Here is a 22,671-nt window from a genome sequence, read left to right as displayed (position 1 = left end):
GAGACTAGATTTCACTATGTTCCCCAGGCTGGTCTCAAACTTCTGAGCTCAAAGGATTCTTTCCCCTCAGCCTCCCAGAATGCTGGGATTACAGGCATGAGCCTCTGTGCCTGGCCTTGTCTATATCTCTTGGTGTACATATGTAAATGTTTCTATTGGTTGTATACCTGGGAGTGGAACAGCCGGGTCATAAGGTTTGCCTATGTTCAGTTTTCACAGATACCAAAATAGTTTTCTAGAGACTGATTTGAGTAATGAATAATTAAGCTCTGGTCTCCTGCAAAAAAAAAAAAAAAATTCTAAAATGATTGTATCCTGTCCCTACACCCAGCCTCCCCATGGCTTGTACATATCTAAAGTTGGCTGTTAGCTATCCTGAGACTATCATTTTCTTTTTTGTAAGATTTCGATGCTGTTAATAAAAGCTGGTCTACCCAATATTTCTTTTCTTTATTTTTTTGATACAGAGTCTCACCCTGTTGCCCAGACTGGAGTGACATGGGGCAATCATAGCTTACTGCAGCCTCAAACTCCTGGGCTAAAATGGTCTCCCACCTCAGTCTCCTGAGTAGCTAGAACTACAGGCATATTTCACCATATCCAGCTAAATAAAACATTTTTTTTTTTTGTAAAATTACCAGTTTCAATAATAGCTAAAAGTGTTCAAAATGTTAACAAAGGTTTTTGTTGCATGGTTAAATAAATAAGTAAATACATATATACATACATAAATTTTGTAGAGACAGGATCGTACTATGTTGCCTGGGTTGGTCTTCAATTCCTGGCTTCAAGTGATCCTACCTCCTTGTCTGCCCAAAGCACTGGGATTACAGGTGTGAGTTACCACACCTCGCCCAATAAAAGCTAGCCTACTCAACATTTCTTATAATGATCATTGCTCCATACCAATCAAATGCCACAGACACCCCATTTACCTGCCCAATTTCACTCTCCACCTACAGCTCACCCCCAATTAACTACAGATGAAAACCTTAATAATTTTGATGCCACTTCATGTCAAGGGTTATCATGAGCCCCTTACCACTAGTAACAGTGTACCTATTGCCGTCATGAGGGATTGTTTCCACATGAGATCAGTGGGGCCCTAGGCAGAATTGATCACTGTAGAGAGGTGAGGACAGAATAGGTCAAAGACCTGGGAAGAATGTGAGGCCAAGAGGCTCTGATGTGGCATTAAGAGATGTTTGATCTAGGCCAGGCGCAGTGGCTCTTGCCTGTAATCCCAGCACTGTGAGAGGCTGAGGCAGGTGGATCACCTGAGGTCAGGAGTTTGAGACCAGCCTGGCCAACATGGTGAAACCCTGCCTTTACTGAAAATACAAAAATTAGCTGGGTGCGGTGATGCACGCCTGTAATCCTAGCTGCTTGGGAGGCTGGGGCAGAATTGCTTGAACCTAGCTATTTGGGAGGCCGAGGCAGGAGAATAGCTTTAACCTGGGAGGTGGAGGTTGCAGTGAGCTGAGATCACACCACTGCACTCCAGCCTGGGCGACAGAGCAAGACTCTGTCAAAAAAGAAAGAAAAGAAAGAAAGGAAAGAAAGAGAGAGAGAAAGAAAGAAAGAAAGAAAGAAAGAAAGAAAGAAAGAAAGAAAGAAAGAAAGAAAGAAAGAAAGAAAGGGAAAGAGAGAAAGAAGGAAAGAGATGTCTAATCTAAAGGCATATCATAGATTTTCTTTCCAAAGTAGGGTTACTCCATTTGCATTTATTGATGTGATGTGATGGATAGGTTTGGTCTTCATTGTGGCATCATGTTATGCTTTCTCTCTTGAGCGATTCCTTTGTTTTTCTTTTGCTCTGTGGTGTGTATACAATTTCTTCAGCCTTTTTTTTTTTTTTTTTCCACTGTCTTAGTGGCAATTTGGCATGCTATTTCTTCTGGAACCACCAGACTTTGTCAGGACAAGATGTGTCAGATATGCTAAGATCTGATGTAATGCCTAAAATCTAAAACTCAACACACAAATGCATTTTCTGTTTGTTTTACTGCTAGACATTTGTGCTCTACACAGGAATCCTGATAAATTCTATTTTGCCCGATGCCCATCAAAAGACAGGGAGAAAAATAGTTGGTATGTTTGTAATTACATGCACATCTTTAGGGAAGACATTCCTGAGAGAACTTTGATTTTGACTATAGTTAAGGAGAATCTTCTGCTTATAATTTCATCTGTCTGATAACTGGAAAAATTTTCTTTTCTTTTCTTTTTTTTTTTTTTTTTTTTTTTGAGGCAGAGACTCGCTCTGTCCCCCAGGCTGGAGTGCATGGTGCAATCTCAGCTTACTGCAACCTCCGTCTCCTCAGGTTCAAGTGATTCTTGTGCCTCAGCCTCCTGAGTAGCTGGGATTACAGGCGTGCACCATGACATCTGGCTAATTTTTGTATTTTAGTAGAGACAGGGTTTCACCATGTTGGGCAGGCTGGTCTCGAACTCCTAACCTCAAGTGATCCACCTGCCTTGACCTCCCAAAGTGCTGGGATTACAGGCGTGAGCCACTGTGCCTGGCCCAAAGAATTTTCTACACACCAGCTCCTGGCACTTTATGATTCACACTTTGTTCCTTCTCCAGCACCCACAAAGTCTCAGTGCCAGGCACTGTAGGGCACATTTCTACTGTGATGTGACCTCTGGCCCTACTCCTTCATGTCATCTACTTTGTGTTCTGTACCAGATGAGTTGGCACAGAGGGAAATAGGATATTTCTACACCAGGATGGCTGGCAATAATTTAATTATAGGTGGAAAAGAGTACAGACCACATAAAAGTATTCCACTAAACCCAAACTAAATGTATTCCATGTCAGCTTCCCCTCACTCGTATTTCATACCACCATCACTTGACATGAGGCAAAGGAGAATTCTGAGCAAAAAAAGTAGTCTCTGCTTGAAGCAAAATTGCTTTATCTATGAAAATTTTACAAAAGTGGATGCCCATGTGAACATGTTATGAGAGCCTTCCAACACTGGCCTAAGTAGGGGCTCATGGAACTGAGAGGCCCAAAGCTCAGGCATCTGTAGCTATAAATTTGTTAAAGCTAACAATTAAAAAAAAAAAGAGGGCCGGGTGCCCTGGTTCACACCTGTAATCCCAGCAGTTTGGGAGGCTGAGGTGGGCGGATCACCTGAGGTCAGGAGATTGAGACCATCTTGGCCAACATGGTGAAACCTTGTCTCTACTAAAAATACAAAAATTATCTGGGCATGGTGGCGCATGCCTGTAATCCCAGCTACTCGAGAGGCTGAGGCACGAGAATCGCTTGAACCCAGAAGGCAACCTTGAACCCAGAAGGTTGCAGTGAGCCAAGATCACGCCATTGTATTCCAGCCTGCTGACAGAGCAAGACTCCATCTCAAAAAAAAAAAAAAAATTAGCGTGGTGGTGCACGCTTGTAATCCCAGCTACTTGGTAGGCTGAGGTGGGAGAATCACAGAGGTTGCAGTAAACCAAGATTGCACCACTGCACTCTAGCCTGAGTGACAAAGTGAGACTCTGCCTCAAGAAAACAAAAAACTGGACATTTTAGAAAGTTTGATGATGATGAAGAAATCAAAGCAAGGGGAGTTAGTGTAGGAATCAAATGTTGAATGGTGTTAATCGAAGATGACTTGATACTGTCTCCATGGTACCTTGCAGTTTATGATTTAACATAGAGACATTATTAAACTGCAAAATACATGTAAGAAAGTCCAACAAAATTCTGGGTTTTTTCCCCATGATGATTGATGCTTTTTAGGAAATAAATGTCCAAACCTTTCCAAAATTTTCCTTTTGTTCTTTTGGGTTCCTCTGTCTTGCTGGTGCCTGGCCTACAGATTGTGCTGATGGGGTGAAGTTGCAGAGCCTAATAAGCAGATGACTCTTCCTGAGAGGATGTAGGGTAGCCCTGTCCAATAGAACTTTCTGCAACGAAGAAACGTTCTGTGTCTTGTAGTCGCTAAACACGCATTGCTATTGAGCACTTAAAAATGTGGCTAGTGAAAGTGAGGAATCGAGTTTTACATTTTATTTAGGTTTAATCAATTAGAATCTAAATTTAAGTAGCCACATGTGGTTAGTGGCTACCATAGATGGCTATGCAGAGTTGGAGCCACAGTGAGGGGGACCATGACACAGAAAGGGGAAAGAGGAGGAGGGCATGCCAGCCAGGTGGCTGTGAGCAGCTGGAGGGTTTTGAGCAGAGAGGGCCAAGGGACAGTTCTGCCCAGAGGGGCTTTCCAGTAGGGCTTTTCTATGTTTTTCCTTCTCAGACATATACCAGGCAGCCAGGTAGGCCAGATAGGAGTAGAACTGATTCATCCATTAGGCCCATCATACTTTTAGTGGTCCACAAAATGTTTTTATTCTTTTGAAATCTAAATTTAATTTCATTAATTTTTTTTTTTTTAATAGACAGGGTTTCGCTATGTTGCCTAGGCTGGACTCAAACTCCTGGGCTCAAGTGATCCTCCCACTTCGGCCTCCTGAGTAGCTGGAACTACAGGTGCTCTTTCTTCCTAAAAATATGTTTAGTAATGGATGATTGTATGCAGAAAAAAATATATATATGTTTAGGTTGAAGAAAATACCTCAGGCCAGGAGCAGTGGCTCCGGCCTGTAATCCTAGCACTTTGGGAGGCCAAGGCAGGCAGATCACATGAGGTCAGGAGTTTGAGACCAGGCTGGCCAACATGGTGAAACTCCATCTCTACTAAAAATACAAAAATTAGTCGGGTGTGGTGGTGAGTGCCTGTAATCCCAGCTACTCAGGAGTCTGACGCAGGAGAATCACTAGAACCTGGGAGGCAAAGGTTACAGTGAGCCAAGATTGCACCACTGCACTCCAGCCCGGGCAACATACCAAGACTCTGTCTCAAAAAAATAAAATAAAATAAAAAATATAAAATTCATATATTCATCTTTATGCCAACCCAGTGGTAAGATATAATTTTTAAAAAATTTTTTTAATGGAGAAACGGTCCCTTGAAAACAGAAGTGCCTAGGACCCAAGAAAGTCATGGTGTGTGTGTGTGTGTGTGTGTAGCAGGGAAGGGAGAAAGTGCTTGCTTCTTCCAACATTGACAGCTCATGCTGGACTCCTAGGCATCTGCCTGGCCACCACCCCCTTTAAATACCCCCCCCCCCCCCCCCCCACCGGGGTTACACCTGGCCTCCCTAAATGGGCCCACGTGCCCCAAGGTCTGGCACGAAGAAACCAAACAAAAGAACAAGATTCTTCAGCAATCCCAGGGTCAGAAGAATCTCCTGTACCAGGCTTGGAAAATGCACCTATGGACTATGACATACTTGGGCAAAGGGCACTGTGGGGCCAGGGAGGAGTTCAGAAGCTTTGCGGGAAGAAGGAGGGAGGGCAATGCTATGTTGTAAAAAGGGTGAGCTCGTTAAACTTTACAATCCCCCTGATACCGACCCCATTTTACAGAGGAAGCATGGACTCAGAGAGGTTGAGGAGCTTGCCCAAGCTCACAGTTGGGATTCAAACTTAGGCGTCTCTGTTCTGACACCCATGCCCCAGCTCCCTGGTCACAGATCCCTGGGATGCCTGACTCAGCCCTTGTAGGGCGGCGGGCAGGGCATAACGGACAGCTTCTAAGCTGACCACCCAATCCTCCCCAGTGGCTGTTCTCCATTCCTGCTTCCCAGAAACCCATCCTTCACGGGCTAATCCTACAAAGGATCTTCTTTAATAGGATCTCGGGGCCTCAATTTCCCTTTTTGCGTGTGCTGGGGCAGGGATCTTCCTCTAGGAATGAGGAAGAGAGGGAGACGAGAAAGGCATGGCCTTTCTGCCCCACTGTGCTAAACCCCCAGCCAGGATCCTCCCGGAAGCCCAACCCCTGCCGCGCGCGGCCTGGCGGGCAGGAATGGAGCTCGGTCCCTTTAAATCCCGCCAAGGAACGCCCGAGGGCCGGGCCGCGCCATTCCCGGATCCGCCGGCTGGGAATCGCGGGTCCCCAGCGCGTCCTGCAGCGCTTCCCGCGCCGCGCCCCCAGCCCAGTGCGCCGGCTCTGTGCGCGGGTGCCTGGGCGGTCGGGAGAATGAGCCGCATCTACCATGACGGCGCGCTCCGGAACAAGGCGGTGCAGAGCGTCCGGCTACCAGGGGCCTGGGACCCCGCCGCCCACCAGGGGTAGGCCTGGGCGCACGGCCTCGGGTCGGCCTCCCCTGCCCCGGCTCGAACCCCGCTCCAGGATCGGGGAATGGGATGCGGGTGGAGGAAAACTGGGGTTGCCAAAGCCTCCTCTCCGCCTCCAGTCCACCCCTCCCGGCCCCCCTGCCACCGCGCCCGTCCTGCGACCCCATGACACAGATCGGCTTAAAGCTCCCCGCCTGTCCTCCTGTCCTCGAGAGAGGGTCCCGAACCCCAGACAGGAGAGAGGGTCCCGGCCCCTAGACAGGTCTCGGAAGGCTGTGCTTCGCCTCACGCCGACCTCCGGCCCCACCCCACCCCCATAACTATAAACTCCAGCTACTTGCCGCGCTGCTTTTGCACAGGCTCATTCCCTGCCCCAGAAGGGACACTGGCCGTGCTGTGGCGGGAACAGGGGGTGTGCTGGTCCAGAGCAGGGCCTGCCTAGGTGAGGAGGATTTGGAGGGCCAGGCCCTGTCGTCACAGGGTTATGAGGCTGAACGGACCATTCCATTTACAATTGCACTAAAGAATTGTGCTAAGTGAAATAAGCCAGACACAGAAAGACAAATACTGTGTGATCTCGTTTGTGGAATCTATAAAAGGGTGGAACCATAGAAACAGCAGAACAGGCCGGGCGCTGTGGTTCACGCCTGTAATCCCAGCACTTTGGGAGGCCAAGGCAGGTGGATCACTTGAGGTTAGGAGTTTGAGACCAGCCTGGTGGTGAAACCCTGTCTCTACCAAAAATACAAAAATCAGCCGGGCATGGTGGCAGGTACCTGTAATCTCAGCTGTTTGGGAGGCTGAGGCATGAGAATCGCTTGAACCTGCGAGGTGGAGGTTGCAGTGAGATTGTGCCACTGCACTCCAGCCTGGGCAACAGAGCGAGACTCTGTCAAAAGAAAAGAAACAGTAGAACAGTGAAGAGTGATTGCCAAGGGATAGTGGATGGGAGTGGGGATGGGGGTGGGGAAATGATCAAGGGTACAAACTTTCAGTTATAGAATAAACAATTTCTGGGGTTCTAATGTACAGCATGGGGTCTGGTGGGTGTGTTCATTAATTTGTGGTAATCATTACATAGTGTGTACTTAAATCATCGCGTTGTGCACCTTGAATATATACAGTGTTTGTCAGTTAAATATTTAGAAAAATAATTGCAGGGGGGTAGTGGGGATGGATTGGATAGAGACAAGTTAGGTAGAGTTTTCACTTCCCACTCCCATCCCTCTTCCACTGTCATCTTCAGCTGTCCCCACCCTTCTCCATTTCTGTGGATCCAAAAAAGGAAGCCTCCAGGTTCTGCTTTTATGAAAACCAGAGTCAGGAAGCCAGGGGTCCACTTTCCCTCAGTGAAGGACTGTGTGATCTTGCGCTAGTCCCAGACTTCTGAGTTTTGGTTTCTTCACCTCTCAGAAATAACCTTTTCCTCGGGTTAATGACCACCTGGATATGAATGAGAGTGTTTAAAAACAGGTGGAAAGGGAAAATAGCTTATTGCAGCTTAGATACCTACCCCCACATTTGGCCCAATAAAAAAGTAAAATCTTTTATATTTAGTAAGCACTTAATAGCTTACAAAACGCCTTCACACACATGATCTTGTGTCATCATCAGAGGAGCAGAGTGAGGCGGCTGTTTTCCTCCCCATTTTGTAGATAAGACTGAGACTCTGGTTCCGGTAACTCCCAGTGGCTTTGTAGGAGGGGGCCGCAACTTGATCTTAGGACAGCCTGACAAGGTTCCTCCTGGCGTCTGGGCAATGCCCCAGCCTTTGGGACCCTTGCAGTGTTGGAGACCCCTATGTAGGAAGCACGGGAAAGGGAACTGCTCAATACCCAGCCTGCTCAGGGTTGGGTGAATAGGAGACACAGGTGAGATTTGCTGAGGAGTGACAGAACCGACTATCCTTTCTTTCTCATTCATCCCCAGGGGAAATGGTGTCCTGCTGGAGGGAGCACTGATCGATGTGTCTCGGCACAGCATCTTGGACGCTCATGGCAGGAAGGTGAGGATGCTTCCTCAGTGCTAGCTGGAAGGCACTGACTTCACGGTCGTTACCCACTATGGCATCTCCTTGTGCTGGGTCCTTCCAGTGCCATGAGTGGGGATTCTTGATGGGCTTGGAAAGCAAGTGGGAAGTAGGTCAGGAGATTTACAGCCAAATGGGACCACCAGCTGGAAGGAGAATAGTTTAAGGCTGTGTTGGGCAGCAGACAGGTGGGAGGGCCTGTATTCTTGCCAGAAGAGCCTGGGTCATGGCTGAGAAGGCGGACCAGGCCGTAAACCCCAGTCTTGCCTGAATGTAAACTCGGACACTGTCTGGGGCTTCAGTTCCCATGTTGATGTCCTGGATGCCTTTGCCCTCTCAGCCTCCTGGGGTCATGCCCTGTATCACCACCCCATCTCAGGTGTCTGTAGGTACACCTGGCATTCACCATCCACTACTAACCTGTGTCTTTTTTCTGAGTGCTAGTTCTGACTTTCCACTCTCCTTTCAAATAGCCCCACCTAGATGTGCTGACCACCTTATCTCCTTGGTCTCTATAACTGAGCTTGGTCTCTAAAAATGTCCCCTCCCATAGGGCCAGAGGCCTGGTGCTACATGGAGCCTGCATGTCCCTCCTATACCCCACGAGAACACTCAGCACTATTTTCATGTCAGGTGTATTTTGCTGCACCTTCCCCTCCTTAGCACACAGTCAGCAGGTGGGAACACCCCTCAGAGCCCCTAGCCAGCCTGCCCAGGAGAGCCCAGCAGTGTCTCCATGCTGATATGGGGCTTACTTGCCTCAGCTGCCCTCAGGCAGGGCCTTCTCCCAGCCCCTCTTAAAACTTGCCTCCTCTGAGTTCCACTCCTGGTGATGGTTCAGTTGCCCTCCCAGCCACCAGGCTGCGAACCCTCACTGTCTCCTCCCCAGGAAAGCAATGCCAGGTCCTACTGGGCTCCTCCCTTGCCTATTCCTCCCCCTCCCCTGCCTTCCCTTCCTCTTTCCATGGCTGCTTACCTCAGATGGGCCCTCAGCCTGTCCTGATAAAACCTTGCACCTGTCCCTCTGCCTTCTGGCTGTCCCCAGAGCTCATCCCTGCCCTGCTGCCAACAGGACAAATGTCTTTCCAGAAATACATATCTGAGGGTCTCACTGCTGCTCAGAAACCTTTCAGGATTCCTTGTCCATCAGATAAAATCCAAACTCCAAATGCCAACTCAAGGCCTGTCCTGAACCAAGCTCACTTGCTTTCCCAGAAGGCCTCCAGGTGCCCTGCATGGCTCAAATATGCACAGGGGCCTCTTGACTTTCATTTCCTATACTGTCCCAGGCTTTTAATGTTCTTCCTACGGCTTCTTATTCCCACAGTTGGCAGACTTCCTCACCCTCCAAGACTTCATCTTTCTTGATTCTACCAGGAAGTGGCCACCTGTTCTTCAGGCCCTGGGAGCATTTCACCCACCTGCCTTGAACAACTGGCAAACAGCATTTACAGCACACTTCACGCTTGGCACTGTGCTTGCCCCTCTGTTATCTCGTTGAACCCTCATAATATTCTTAAACACAGACATCACGTTATCCCCATGTGATGGGGAAACTGAGTGGCTTGTCCCACGCACTGCATCTGCTGGAAGGGGCAGAGTGGCTACCCTCACCCAGGGCTCCTTTTAGTGCCCTTTCCATTGCACCTTGGCAGTACCCATTCCTGCTCCATGGTATTTGGGGTCCTTGGACTTGGGTTATGGATTTTGTTTTGTTTTGTTTTTTTGAGATGGAGTCTCATTCTGTCACCCCAGCTAGAGTACAGTGGCATGATCTCAGCTTACAGCAACCTCCGCCTCCTGGGCTCAAGCGATTCTCCTGCCTTAGCCTCCTGAGTAGCTGGGATTACAGGCGTATGCTACCACACCTCGCTACTTTTTTATATTTTTGATAGAGACAGGGTTTCATCATGCTGGCAAGGCTGGTCTCGAACTCCTGACTTCAAGTGACCCACCCACCTTGGCCTTCCAGAGTGCTGGGATGACAGGCATGAGCCACCCTGCCTGGCCGAGTTATGATTTTCTTTCTTTTTTCTTTCTTTTCTTTCTTTCTTTTCTTTGAGACGGAATCTTGCTCTGTTGCCCAAGCTGGAGTACAATGGCATGATCTCGGCTCACTGCAACCTCTGCCTCCTGGGCTCAAGCGATTCTCCTGCCTCAGCCTTCTGAGTAGCTGGAATTACAGGCACCTGCCACCATGCCTGACTAATTTTTTGTATTTTTAGTAGAGACGGGGTTTCCCCATGCTGGTCAGGCTGGTCTTGAACTCCTGACCCCGTCATCCTCCTGCCACGGCCTCCCAGAGTGCTGGGATTATAGGCGTGAGTCACTGCGCCCAGCCCAAATTATGGTTTTCTGTATATACTCTTTGTCTTTGGCTGTGTGGAAGCCCTGGGCTTGCCCTGTTAGGAACTTCTAGCAGGGCTCATTATATGTGGCAGGTGCTCTTGTGAACCCATGAATGAATAAATATTTGGTGGGGTTGGGGCATCTGTCTAGCTTGAACATCTTTTGGAGCTGAGGTGGGCTTCCAGGGTAGATGTGAGGTTGGCAGGGCTGCAGCCAGAGCCCAGAATGTGTGTGTTGTGGGATGAGGCCGCCTCCCTCACTCTCTGTCTGCCTGGCCCCAGGAGCGCTACTATGTGCTGTATATCCGGCCCGGTCACATCCATCGCCGTAAATTCGACACCAAGGGAAATGAAATCGAGCCCAACTTCAGCGCCACCAGGAAGGTGAACACGGGCTTCCTCATGTCATCCTACAGTAGGTATCCTCTGCCCTTCCTCCCTCCCTCAGGGCTCTCCTGCAGTGTGGCAGCCTTTGTCTTCTGAGCCTCTTGGCCCCTGGAAAGTGTCTTCTCATCCTGCTTGATGCTGAAGCCCCGTGTGTGGCCTGAGGCTTCCCCACCCACCCCTGGGGCTGGACTCCTTCCTGCCTCCCATTCACTCAGAGGATCCCCGTTCCCTCCCCTCCATCCCAGGGGCCAGGCTGGCCTTCCCACCTCCTGCCATTTCCTGTGTCTGGCAGAATCACCCACAAACCTGGCTTTGGGCTCTAACTGCCTTTGTGCAGAGCCCAGGCCAGGCCCTAGGCGGTCTCCGTTTTACTGCCCAAATCCTCATTTGGTTCTGGGTTCTTAGTCCATGCATGTTATGTAACAAAATGCCTTAGGCTGGGTGATTTGTTAACAACAGAAATGTGTTCGTTTATTGTATTTATTCTTAATTTAAAAAATTATTTCTTTGTGCATTTTTAGCGGCTGGATTTTGCTATGTAGCCCAGGCTGGAATATAGTGGCTATTCTCAGGTGCAATCATAGCGCACTACAGTCTTCAAGTGATCCTCCCTCCTCAGCCTCCAGAATAGCTGGGACTGTAGGTGTGTGCCACCGCACCTGCTTAAGAACAAAAATGTCTTGCTTACAGTGCTGGAGGCAGGGAAGTCCAAGGTCAAGGTGCCAGCAGATTCGGTGTCTGGTGAGAGCTTGCTTTGTGCTTCAGAGACGGCGCCTTCTTGCTGAGTCCCACATGGCAGAAGGCAAGTCAGCTCTGTCTTCAGCCTCTTCTGTAAAGGCACTCATCCCACTCATATGCCATGACCTACTCACTTCATAAAGGACTTACCTCTTAATACTATCACGTTGGTGATTAAGTTTCAACATGATTTTTATCTTTTGTAAAAAATTTTAGGGTGAGTGCAGTGGCTCACGCCTGTAATCCCAGCACTTTGGGAGGCCAAGGTGGGTGGCTCACTTGAGGTCAGGAGTTCGAGACCAGCCTGGCCAACATGGTGAAACCCCATCTCTACTAAAAATACAAAACTTAGCTGGGCATGGTGGCAGGCACCTGTAATCCCAGCTACTTGGGAGGCTGAGGAAGGAGAATCGCTTGAACCCTGGAGGTGGAGGTTGCAGTGAGCCGAGATCCCACCACTGCACTCCAGCCTAGGCAACAGAGTGAGACTCTGTCTCAAAAAAATACTACTACTACTACTACTAATACTTTTCAGTGGCCACTTTACTTCTAGGCATTTTGTCCATACTCCGTCAGTGGAGGAAAGACAGCTGAGTTTGTCTCTTTGTTTTTCTTTTCTTTTCTTTTTCTGTCTGAGACAAAGTCTAGCTCTGTCACCCAGGCTGGAGTGAGTGGCTCGATCTTGGCTCACTGCAACCTCCACCTCTCGGGCTCAAGCGATTGCCCTGCCTCAGCCTCCTGTCAACATATGAATTTTGGGGGATACATTCTGACCATAGCAGACCCTCCATGATCTTGTTCTTCTTCCTAATTTTGTCTCTGGTAGGGCCTCTTTGCTGTCTGCCCCTGGGTGAGAAGGTTTTGAGGTTGAGTGGGATGCTATCACTTTATTCATTCATACCTTCAGTTACTCATTGACTCTCTGAACATTAGGGATCATCTATATCATGTGCCAGCCCTTGTGCCACATACTGAGGGGTCCAGGGATGAACAAAACCCAGTCATATACTTGAAATGTTCTTGGTCCAGTAGAGGAGATGGAGAGGCCTGGGCCTGGATCCTGTGAAGGGCGCTGAGCCCAGGCAGGCATGACTGGGGATGCCCTGGAGCAGGGAATACCAGGACTGAATCCTGAAAGATAAGCAGAGGTCAGCCAGGTGCCAGGGATTTGCAGGGTGTTTCAGAGAGGCAGAGGGTGCCCAATGCCTGGAAGTTGAAGAGTTCCTGATCCAGGTATGAGAAGCCACGCAGGGCAGGCAGCAGGAGGAGCGGGCACTGAGGAGCTCAACTCTAACCGAGGGTGGAGGGCAGCCCTGTAGTGAGTGGTTTTAAGTAGGCAGGTGATGTGATCAGGTCTGTGTTTGAAAATCCCCAGGGAGGCAAATAGCCTGGAACCCAGCGAGGCCTGTGAAGAAGCTGTTATGGTCACCTAGGACAGAGATAAGAAGGCCAGGATTAAGGACCTGTCAGTAGGGGTGCAGAGACTGGAGCAGCTCAAGCTAGAGGAGGCACAGTGGCCTGTTGGCTTGGCTACTGGGGAGGAAGAGGAAGGAGTCGTGATGATGCCAGAAGTTGGGCATGGGTGCCAGGCTCGGGGGAATGGAGGAGTGAGAGGTTTGTGTGGAGGAGATCTGTTTGGAACACACCGAGTTTGAGTTGCCAGGAGCACTGCTGGGTAGAGGTCCACTGAGGCCTTGGAGGACAGTTCTAAAACTTGGGGAGAGAACTGGGCTGCAGCACATTGAGAGTACTGAAGCTACGGAAGTGGACCACGTTACCCAGGAGGAGAAAAGAAGTGGGCCCAGGAGGTTGTCTTGGGAAACAGCAACAATGGGAGGTGGATGGAGAAGGAAGAGCAGGAGATGGAGCCACTGAAAGGTCCGAGGGATGGGGAAGGTGTCATGTCTCTAAAGCCCCTCGAAGCCAAGGGGAACAGGCGTGAGAAGCTAGCAGTGGGGTCAGGCACTGCCCAAGGCTTAGTTAGGTCTGAGATATGGAGCATCCAAGAGGTTTTCAGGTTAAGAGCTCATCGGTGACTCTGGTGGGGGTACACGGGGTCTGGAGCAGTAGGTGTCAAAGCCAGAATGCAGGAAGGCCTTGAGGAAAGGTCAAGGAGTAGGGAGAGAGAGACAGGTCCTCAGGAGGTGGGAAGGGGTCTGCAGCCCAGATAGAGGAGCTGGCTTGAGGCAGGAGGAGAGGCCTCCTATCCTTCGAGACTGAAGGAAAGAGGAGATGTTTTGTGTGGTCAGAAGTGAGTTGACGGCTGGGTGTGGTGGCTCACGCCTGTAATCCCAGCACTTTGGGAGGCTGAGGTGGGTGGATCACCTGAGGTTGGGAGTTTGAGACCAGCCTGGCCAACGTGGTGAAACCCCGTCTCTACCAAAAATACACAAATCAGCCAGTTGTGGTGGCGCATACCTGTAATCCCATCTACTCGGGAGGCTAAAGCAGGAGAATTGCTCAAACCCAGGAGGCAGAGGTTGCAATAAGCTGAGATTGCGCCACTGCACTCCAGCCTGGGTGACAGAGTGAGACTCCATCTAAAAAAAAAGTGAGTTGACAGGTAAGTGGTGTCAGGGAAGTGAGAGGCCCCACTTGATGGCTTCTGTTACCTTGCCAAGAAGGTGAGATGCTCTGTCTAGCGGGTGTCGGGCAGAGGGCTGAGGAGAATGGAGCAGTCCTATGGGGGCAGCCACCTGTGCAGTCTCAGAAGGCATCCCTGACAGAGGTCGGCTGAGGTTGTACCCCATGAATGAAATGTGCTCCATGAAATGTGTTCATGGGTTGACTGGGATGTTCTTCAGCAAAGTTCGGCCACCTGGGCTTGGCGTGGCGCAGGCAGTCTGTGGGACAAGCTCTGGGATTGCTGTGCTGGGGTGTGGCCTTGTGAACACCCAGCCCTGTGAGGCTGGGCCCACTTCACAGTCCAGGAGTGCCCCTCCCCTAATCCAGCACCTGGATTTAGGACTCCTCCCTTAGCCCATGAACTCTGCCAGGAACAGGAAAGAGGAGGGGGACTACCAGAGTTTACTCCTGGTTCCAGTAGACCCCACCCCAGCCAAGGAGACCCTGAGGGCTTGGAGAGAACCCTTCCTGGCCACCGGGGTCTCAAGATGGAATTGTGTTGGGGTGCTTTGAATCCTGCCTCCTCTACTACTATGTGACCTTGAGCTAATTACTGAACCTCTCTAAGCCTTGGTTTTCTCATCTGTAAGATGGGAATAGTGAAAACATATGAACGCTCACTGAGGGGTCCACATGCCAGGCGCTGTGCTACGTGCTTTATTTCCTTTATATGTCATGTCAGTCCTGTCAGGTAGGTACCGATTTTATCCTATTTTTCGGGTACAGAGAGGTAATGTAACTTGCCCAGTTATTGTGGAGCCCAGATCTGCACCAGGCTGCCTGTCCCCAGCCCATGCCTGTCCGCCTCTGCTGTGGAGTTCCTTGTTGAGGACTCACAGAATGGGCACCGAGTCCCAGCCTGTGGGTGACTGAGCTTGGAACCACTCAGCCCTCACCTGGCTCTTGAGAGGCCCTCCGGAAGTGCTTGCTGCCACAGTGATAATGACCCTCGTGTGCTCTGTGCCTGCAGAGGTGGAAGCCAAGGGGGACACTGACAGGCTCACGCCCGAGGCGCTAAAGGGGCTGGTCAACAAGCCAGAGCTGCTGGCACTGACAGAGAGCCTTGCCCCCGACCACACAGTGGCGTTCTGGATGCCCGAGTCGGAGATGGAGGCAATGGAGCTCGAGCTGGGGGCCGGGGTACGGCTGAAGACTCGGGGCGATGGTCCCTTCCTGGGTGAGCAGTGCAACCCTCACTGTGGCCCACCATTCCTGTGTGGCCCATGGGAGCTCTCGGCCTCCCTAATGTCTAGAGCTCATGGGAGCAGGCAAGGTCTAGCCTCCGTGGGGACACAACCAAGCCTTGGAGGTTTACTCCTAAATCCCTGCACAAGTGCCCTAGGGCCATTAGGCTCAACAGCCTGGATCCCCAGGTGCCACCCAATCCCATGGTTCCTGTGAGCGACCTCTCCACACCATACCTTGGGGGTCCCACCCAGGGATTCACTGACCACATCTAGGCCTGGAAAAAACAGTGGCTTAACCCAGGCCTAGGGGACCCCACCAGAATGGGCCCAGCCCTCGCTATGTTTCCACCACAGGGACAGAGGACATTCAACTTCATCTCTTCTTTCAGATTCACTGGCCAAACTTGAGGCTGGAACGGTGACAAAGTGTAATTTCGCTGGTGATGGAAAGACAGGGGCATCCTGGACAGACAACATCATGGCCCAAAAGTGTTCGGAGGGGGCTGCAGCGGAGATCCGAGAGCAGGGGGACGGGGCAGAGGACGAGGAGTGGGTAGGTCAATGGGGAACTGTGCACCTGGTGTTGGTGCAGTTGAATCTCCTGGCAGGAGTATGGGACATACTGGTTGAGGTTGTGGCTAGGATGAGAAGACGACAGAAGAATCTTACCCTCCAGCTTTGGTGGAATTCTGTGAAACACCTGGGAGTGTGTTAGCATCAGGAAAATTCCTTTAAGGTATGAAGAATGACAACCTGGGACCTTCCTTGTAGGTGGCTGTGAACCTAACTACGCCCCAAAGATTCCCAAGTGGTAGGAAGAAGGGGGTGCAGAGGGATATTGATGATGGTCATTAAGTCTCAAAACATTTCTACTTCAGGTGGATATATTAATAATGCTGAGGCAGTTAAACAACTGAATGCGTAGTTTTTCCTCCTTTGGTTTGGGCTCCTTCCCTGAAGTGTCTGGAGAATGGCTGACCTGGTCCTTACTGGTTTTTCTTTTGCTGAGAGTCAGTCCCCTCATTGATCCTCAGCCTATTCACAGTTGCTTTTCTTTTCACTTTTCTTTTTTTTGGAGACAGAGTCTCATTCTGTTGCCTAGGCTGGAGCGCAGTGGCATGATCATGGCTCACTATAGCCTCAAACTCCTGGGCTCAAGTGATCCTCCCACCTCAGCCTCCCAAGTAGCTGGAACTATAGGCATGCATCACCATGCCTGGCTAATTTTTTTATTTTTTGTAGAGATGAGGTCTTGCCATGTTGCCCAGGTTCACAGTTGTTTTTCTGAAATATATTTTACCCAAAGAGTTGAATTGATGTCAAAAGGCCCCCAAATGCACACTTATTATTTTATTTTTTCGAGACGGAGTTTCACTCTTACTGCCCAGGCTGGAGTGCAATGGCATGATCTCAGGTCACCGCAACCTTTGCCTCCCAGGTTCAAGTGATTCTCCTGCCTCAGCCTCCCAAAGTGCTGGGATTACAGGCATGTGCCACCTTGCCTGGCTAATTTTGTAGTTTCAGTAGAGACGGGGTTTCTCCATGTTGGTCAGGCTGGTCTCGAATTCCCGACATCAGGTGATCCACCTGCCTCAGGCTCCCAAAGTGCTGGGATTACGGGCTTGAGCCACCACACCTGGCCTCAAGATGAACATTTAAAGCAAAGAAGTCACAGAAAAATGCTCTATCTAGGTGATGGTGATGATGTCTTTTGCCAGAGAAAGCAAGGGCACGCAAATGAGAGTGTCTGAATTCCTTTTTGTCTTCATAAAACAAGTCTTGGACTGAAAAACAGTCCAAGAGCTGTTGGAGCTGCCAGGCCAACTCTAATGAGGTGAGGCCCAGGCAAGCACTCATGGGCCCCGCAGGTACCACGCGATTGAACCCTTGTTTGTCTGATAACTTGCAGCGACGTTTATGACATGTGCTCTCTCTACATCTCTTTACCCTTTGGATTTCTCCAGGATGACTGAGGGATATGGCTGCCTCCGGGGGCACCAGCACCTTCTGTAGCATTGTTGAGAATTTCTTCCATGAACTTCTACTCTGGAGCTGGAGAGAACAGTCAGCCAAGTCTTACCTGGTTCTTCCCCACAGCCATCTTGGAATACTCTTTGAACAAGCTCTGCTAAAACCAAACCCATGACCACTGTGTTGGTGGTGGGGCCCCATGCTGTGGCTCACGGAGGGCCCCTCCCTGCATGTGAGTCTAGCCTTCCTAGACATTACATGATGACCCTTTAAGACAAAAATTAGAGATGGAGGTCTCACTGTGCTGCCCAGGCTGGTCTCAAGTTCCTGGACTCAAGTGATCCACCCACCTCCACCTCCCAAGGTGTTGGGGTTACAGGTGTGAGCCACCGCACCCGGCCTCATGTTGACCCTCGCCCTGGATTGCAGCCTGGTTTTTGGGGGCAGGTGGTGGGAGAGACCCTAAGGCAGCCCGAGAGTAACCGGACCTAGTAGTGGTGCAGAATGGGAAATATCCCTTGTCTAAATGCAGAGCGGCTGAGAGAAGTTAGCAGGGCTCTTCCTCTGTTCTCATTGTTTCCTGCTTTCCTTCCCCACCCGCCCCCTCCTTAGCACTCCGTGTTGTAGCCTCTACTATCCTGCTTCAAGCCTCCGTGTCCCCTGTACCTTCCCCCCGCCTCCCGAGTTGCCAGGTCTTTATTCCCCCATTGATCCCAGGCCACCTCGGGGGTTCCTGTCGTCTGACATCCCTGGCTGCTTTCCTGGTAGATGGCATTCCCAGAGAGGCCAACAACAGTGTTCCTAGGTGTGGCTGGCTGGTCTGCGTCTCTCAGACTCACTCTGCCAGGCTACAGTTTTGAGAATACCTTTTTTGTTGTTGTTTTATACCTGGAGGACTTTTAATGAATGAGTAAATCTTCAGAAAGGAATTCCTCCACCCTTACTGGGTTATTGTCAGGTATGAACAGCCTTTCAGCTGAGCAATGTTCCTATGAGAAGGAAGCCATTTATCTTGGGTCATGAACATTGCCTTTTTGGGTAGTATACCCGCACCCAGATCTGTGAAGACACCTGGGGTTGAAGTCTCCATGTCATCAGGACTTTGGCATGTGGATCTTGCTTGACTTGGGAAAAGAGAGGGTGGTGGTGAACTACTAATTATGGAGTGCCCCTAATGTGTCAAACACAATGCTGGATGATTTCCATGATAATAATTACTCATGCTTGTGCTAAGCACTTGCGATAGCTTACTTGTCACAACAGTCCATGAGGTACTGATTATCCCCATTTTTTCATGAGACTAAAGCTCAGAGCTCTAGGATAGTATACAGTGGCAAGAGGAATTTATACCCAAGCACCCAGATTTCAAAGCCCACATTCTTAACTACTGGACTATTCATATTACAGAGCAGGAAAAGGGTCTCAGAGAGGTTAAGCAACCTGCCCAGAGTCACACAGCAAAGGAGTAGCAGAATCAGGATTCAAACCCAGAGCTGTCAAAAGCAAGCCTTATGTTCCTTCCACTGTCCCATGCTTCCTTACTTTTAAGAAAGGTCTTGGAAACGGGGCCAGAAGACGTGGTAGCCACTTCACTGGTGTTCTGTGTCTGAATGGGACTTTCTCACAGGCAGGCCATGCTGGGACCTCAACCATGGGGGTGGCCAGGGAGGTGGTTGAGCAGAAGGATAGCTGGGGACACTGACTGGGGGTAGAGTCACCCAGTGTCTTTAGACATCCTGCTGTCTAAAGCACTGTGCCCAAAGGGTATGGCAAACTTGTATGTACAGGTCACCATTCCAAACAAGGAGGCCCAGTGTGTCAATAGGAGAGGTCCTGAAGCAACAAAAAAGGCGGGGTGTCTTGGAGGGGCTTCAGAAAGGGAAAGGCCATTGTGTCTGGAGCTCAGAGAATGGGGGCTGGTGTTTGAAATGAAGCTGGAGATTGGGCATGGCATCCTCACGCATTTGGGGACTTTATCCTTAACATCCTGGAAGCCAGTGATACCATGAAGAGTGAGATCTGATCTGTGTTTCAAAGGTCACTTGACTGCAGAGCAACTGGAGGCGAGGAGCTCCTTTAGGAGACTGCTGTAGTTGCCTGGGTGAGAGGCAGGAGGGTTTGGGCTATAGCAGTGGCAGCGGAGATGACAAGAAGAGAATGGTTTGAGGGGCATTCAGGGGGCAAAATCAACAGGACCTAGGGGGAGACAAAGGGATCAAGAATGATGCCCAGATTCTGGGTGAGTGGCAGTGCTGTGGTGCACAAGTAGTGATGTTATGGTTCTGGGTGACCTGCTGTTTAGGAGGAGCCCAGCCTGTGGCTAAGAAGTTTAGAGAACTGAAACCAGCTCCCTAGGGATGGGAAAACCAAGTGGGCGGATGATAAGAACAGGGCCCCAGGGCCGGGTGCAGTAGCTCACGCCTGTAATCTCAGCACTTTGGAAGGCTGAGGTGAGTGGATCACTTGAGGTCAGGAGTTCGAAAGCAGCCTGACCAACACAGTGAAACCCCATCTCTACCAAAAAATACAAAAAGTAGCCGGGCATGGTGGCATGTGCCTGTAGTTCCAGTGCCTTGGGAGGCTGAGGCATGAGAATTTCCTGAACCCAGCAGGTAGAGGTTGCAGTGAGCTGCGTGACAGAGTGAGACTCTGCCTCAAAAAAGGAAAAAAAAGAAAGAAAGGATAGGGTCCCAGGCTCAGCAGGTGGGGAAACTGATGCAAAATCCTATTCCCTAGGGCTATGGACTAGGAAGGGAGAAGATGGGAAGCTGCTGTGGCTCAGAGGCTGCATGGGCAGATGGTGAGGCCAAAGCCCCTGATTTTGCTGCACCTCCTGCCCTGGTCAGGACTGGCTCAGGCATTAGGGCAGGCCCAGCCAGGGCAGGAGCCTTCCTAGATACACCTGTGGGGAGCTGAGCAAATATGGCAGGGCTGAAACCTTGCTTTCAGGGGCCCCCATGTGGCTGGCAGGGGCAGCTTTCAGAAGCTAGACTGGATCCTATTACTCCCCAGATGAAAAGTTCAAATTCCTTAATACAACTCAGAACTCATCACAACGTCACAACCCTCCTTTCTTGGCTCGCTTCCTCCTTAAGAGCTCTGCAGCGATCCCTTCAGACCAGCTCGAGGGATATTCCACAGGTTGTTAATAGGGCTAGAAACAAAAAGCGGTGGTGTTTCTATGGTCTAATTTGTTGGAACAAATGTAATGTTAAACTCAAACATTTCTGTAGGATTTCCCAGAGCTTTTACTATACTAACATTTACTGTAACTCTTCAGGACAGGGTATGATTAAGTATTTCCCACATTTCTTTGGTCATAGAACCTGTTTTTGTGAGGAGCATTTCATGGGATAGCTGCTCTGAGAAACAGTTTGGGAAGGGCTGTGTTGGTCCCATGGAGGGGCTGGCCACTCTCCCACTTCCATCGCCTTGCCTGGACTCTTTTCTTGTTGGGAGGTCCCTTTCCTCTATCCATCTGAATTTCTTTTCTTCCACCAGTGTCCAGCTTGCCTTTCACCATGGGCCTAATGATGGAAATTGACAGTTATTTTGTATCTTCAAACAGAACCAAGAGAATCCTCTGAGCTTCATTCATATGGGAAATTTTTTTTTTTTTTTTTTGAGACGGAATTTCACTCTTGTTGCCCAGGCTGGAGTGCAATGACTCAGTCTTGGCTCACTGTAACCTCCACCTCCCGGGTTCAAGAGATTCTCTTGCCTCAGCAGGAGTATTACTGTAATCCCAGGTAGCTGGGATTATAGGCATGTGCCACCACACCCAGCTAATTTTGTATTTTTAGCGGAGATGGGATTTTACCATGTTGGGTAGGCTGGTCTTGCACTCCTGACCTCAGGTGATCCATGCTCCTCGGCCTCCCAAAGTGATGGGATTACAGGCATGAGCCACTGTGCCCGAACGATATAGGAAGAATTTTTGAGGGACTAAACTAATCTCCATAAATAGTAATGCACTTAGGAAATATATTTAAAGGGGAAAAAAAACTCATAGTTTCACTCAGTCATGTCCATAATTTTTAGTGTTTGGGTTTTTCAGCATGTAATTTGTGTACATAGTTTTGGTTTTTGTAAACTTGCATAGGGGTTTTCTGGTACAAACTGGAAAACCTGCTAGACAAATTCTAAAACATCTATAATACTTGTACGTAGTTGTTGTGTTGTAACACTATGCCCATACATAAAATTTGATATTACTTTTTAATGTTACATAATCACTTTCCATATTGCTACATAGTCTTTGTAACCATTTTTCTTTCTTCCTTTTTTTGAGATGGAGTTTCACTCTTGTTGCCCAAGCTGGAGTGCAATGGCGTGATCTTGGCTCACTGCAACCTCTGCCTCCCAGGTTCAAGCTATTCTGCTGCCTCAGCCTCCCTAGTAGCTGGGATTACAGGCACACACCACCACGCCCAGCTAGTTTTTTGTATTTTTAGTAGAGACGGGGTTTCACTATGTTAGCCAGGTTTTTCTTGAACTCCTGACCTCAAGCGATCCTCCCGCCTCAGCCTCCCAAAGTGCCGGGATTACAGGCATGAGCCACCATGCCCACCTGCAACCATTATTTTTAAGATTGCTACCACTGGATAGTTCCGTCATGGTCCAACTTTTGGATATTTAAATTGATCCCTGTGTGACTAACAGGATTGTTTCCAAAAATGTTGAAAATTATATAGTTCCCTTAATACCCCACCTCTAACTATATTTTTGGGTTATTTCTTTAGGAGCAGATTCCCAGGAGTCATATTACTGAGAATCTAGAAATCTTTTGTAAAGTTCTTGTTATATTGCCAAATTGCTTCCCAAAAGAGTTGTTCTAAACCATAATTTCACCAGCAATGTAGGGGAGAACCATTTTTTTGCTGCCTTTGTCAGAACTGGGTATGAAAACATTTTAAAAATGATTTTGGATAAGGTGAAAATTATATATATAGACACACACACACACACACACACACATATAGTTTTTTTTTTTTGAGCCGGAGTCTCACTCTGTCGTCCAGGCTGGAGTGCAGTGGTGTGATCTCGGCTCACTGCAACCTCCGTCTCCCAGGTTCACGCCTTTCTCCTGCCTCAGCCTCCCGAGTAGCTGGGACTACAGGCACCCACCACCACGCCTGGCTAATTTTTTTTTATTTTTAGTAAAGATGGGTTTTCACCGTGTTAGATAGGATGATCTCAATCTCCTGACCTCGTGATCCACCCGCCTCAGCC

At 49.4% G+C, this 22,671-nt stretch overlaps 1 protein-coding gene and 1 non-coding gene across 2 annotated transcripts; one reads left to right on the top strand and one right to left on the bottom strand.

Annotated features, from left to right (window-relative positions):
* Nucleotides 1-5,877: 5,877 nt before the first annotated feature.
* Nucleotides 5,878-18,650, top strand: ARPIN (actin related protein 2/3 complex inhibitor). The gene is made up of 6 exons (XM_023187104.1): nt 5,878-6,148; nt 8,084-8,159; nt 10,814-10,946; nt 15,252-15,458; nt 15,858-16,021; nt 17,433-18,650. Exons 1-6 carry the CDS (start codon nt 5,883-5,885, stop codon nt 17,439-17,441), a joined length of 855 nt encoding a protein of 284 aa, XP_023042872.1. The 5' UTR covers nt 5,878-5,882; the 3' UTR covers nt 17,442-18,650.
* Nucleotides 18,651-21,539: 2,889 nt separating this feature from the next.
* Nucleotides 21,540-21,601, bottom strand: LOC111522941. Its single transcript, XR_002725376.1, has one exon. It is a non-coding gene; the product is annotated as a U7 small nuclear RNA (small nuclear RNA).
* Nucleotides 21,602-22,671: the final 1,070 nt, after the last annotated feature.

This window comes from Piliocolobus tephrosceles, chromosome 6 (assembly GCF_002776525.5).
Source record: "Piliocolobus tephrosceles isolate RC106 chromosome 6, ASM277652v3, whole genome shotgun sequence".
In the NCBI taxonomy this organism is placed as follows: Eukaryota; Metazoa; Chordata; class Mammalia; order Primates; family Cercopithecidae; genus Piliocolobus; species Piliocolobus tephrosceles.
This window is presented reverse-complemented; position numbering and strand designations above follow the sequence as displayed.

Excerpts from the sequence above, each read along its gene's own strand:
- ARPIN (XM_023187104.1), top strand. The coding sequence starts at position 5,883 with ATGGAGCTCGGTCCCTTTAAATCCCGCCAAGGAACGCCCGAGGGCCGG. Across the intron at positions 6,149-8,083 it reads GACCCCGCCGCCCACCAGGG|GGGAAATGGTGTCCTGCTGG; the intron begins GTAGGCCTGGGC and ends ATTCATCCCCAG. Across the intron at positions 15,459-15,857 it reads GGGCGATGGTCCCTTCCTGG|ATTCACTGGCCAAACTTGAG; the intron begins GTGAGCAGTGCA and ends CTCTTCTTTCAG.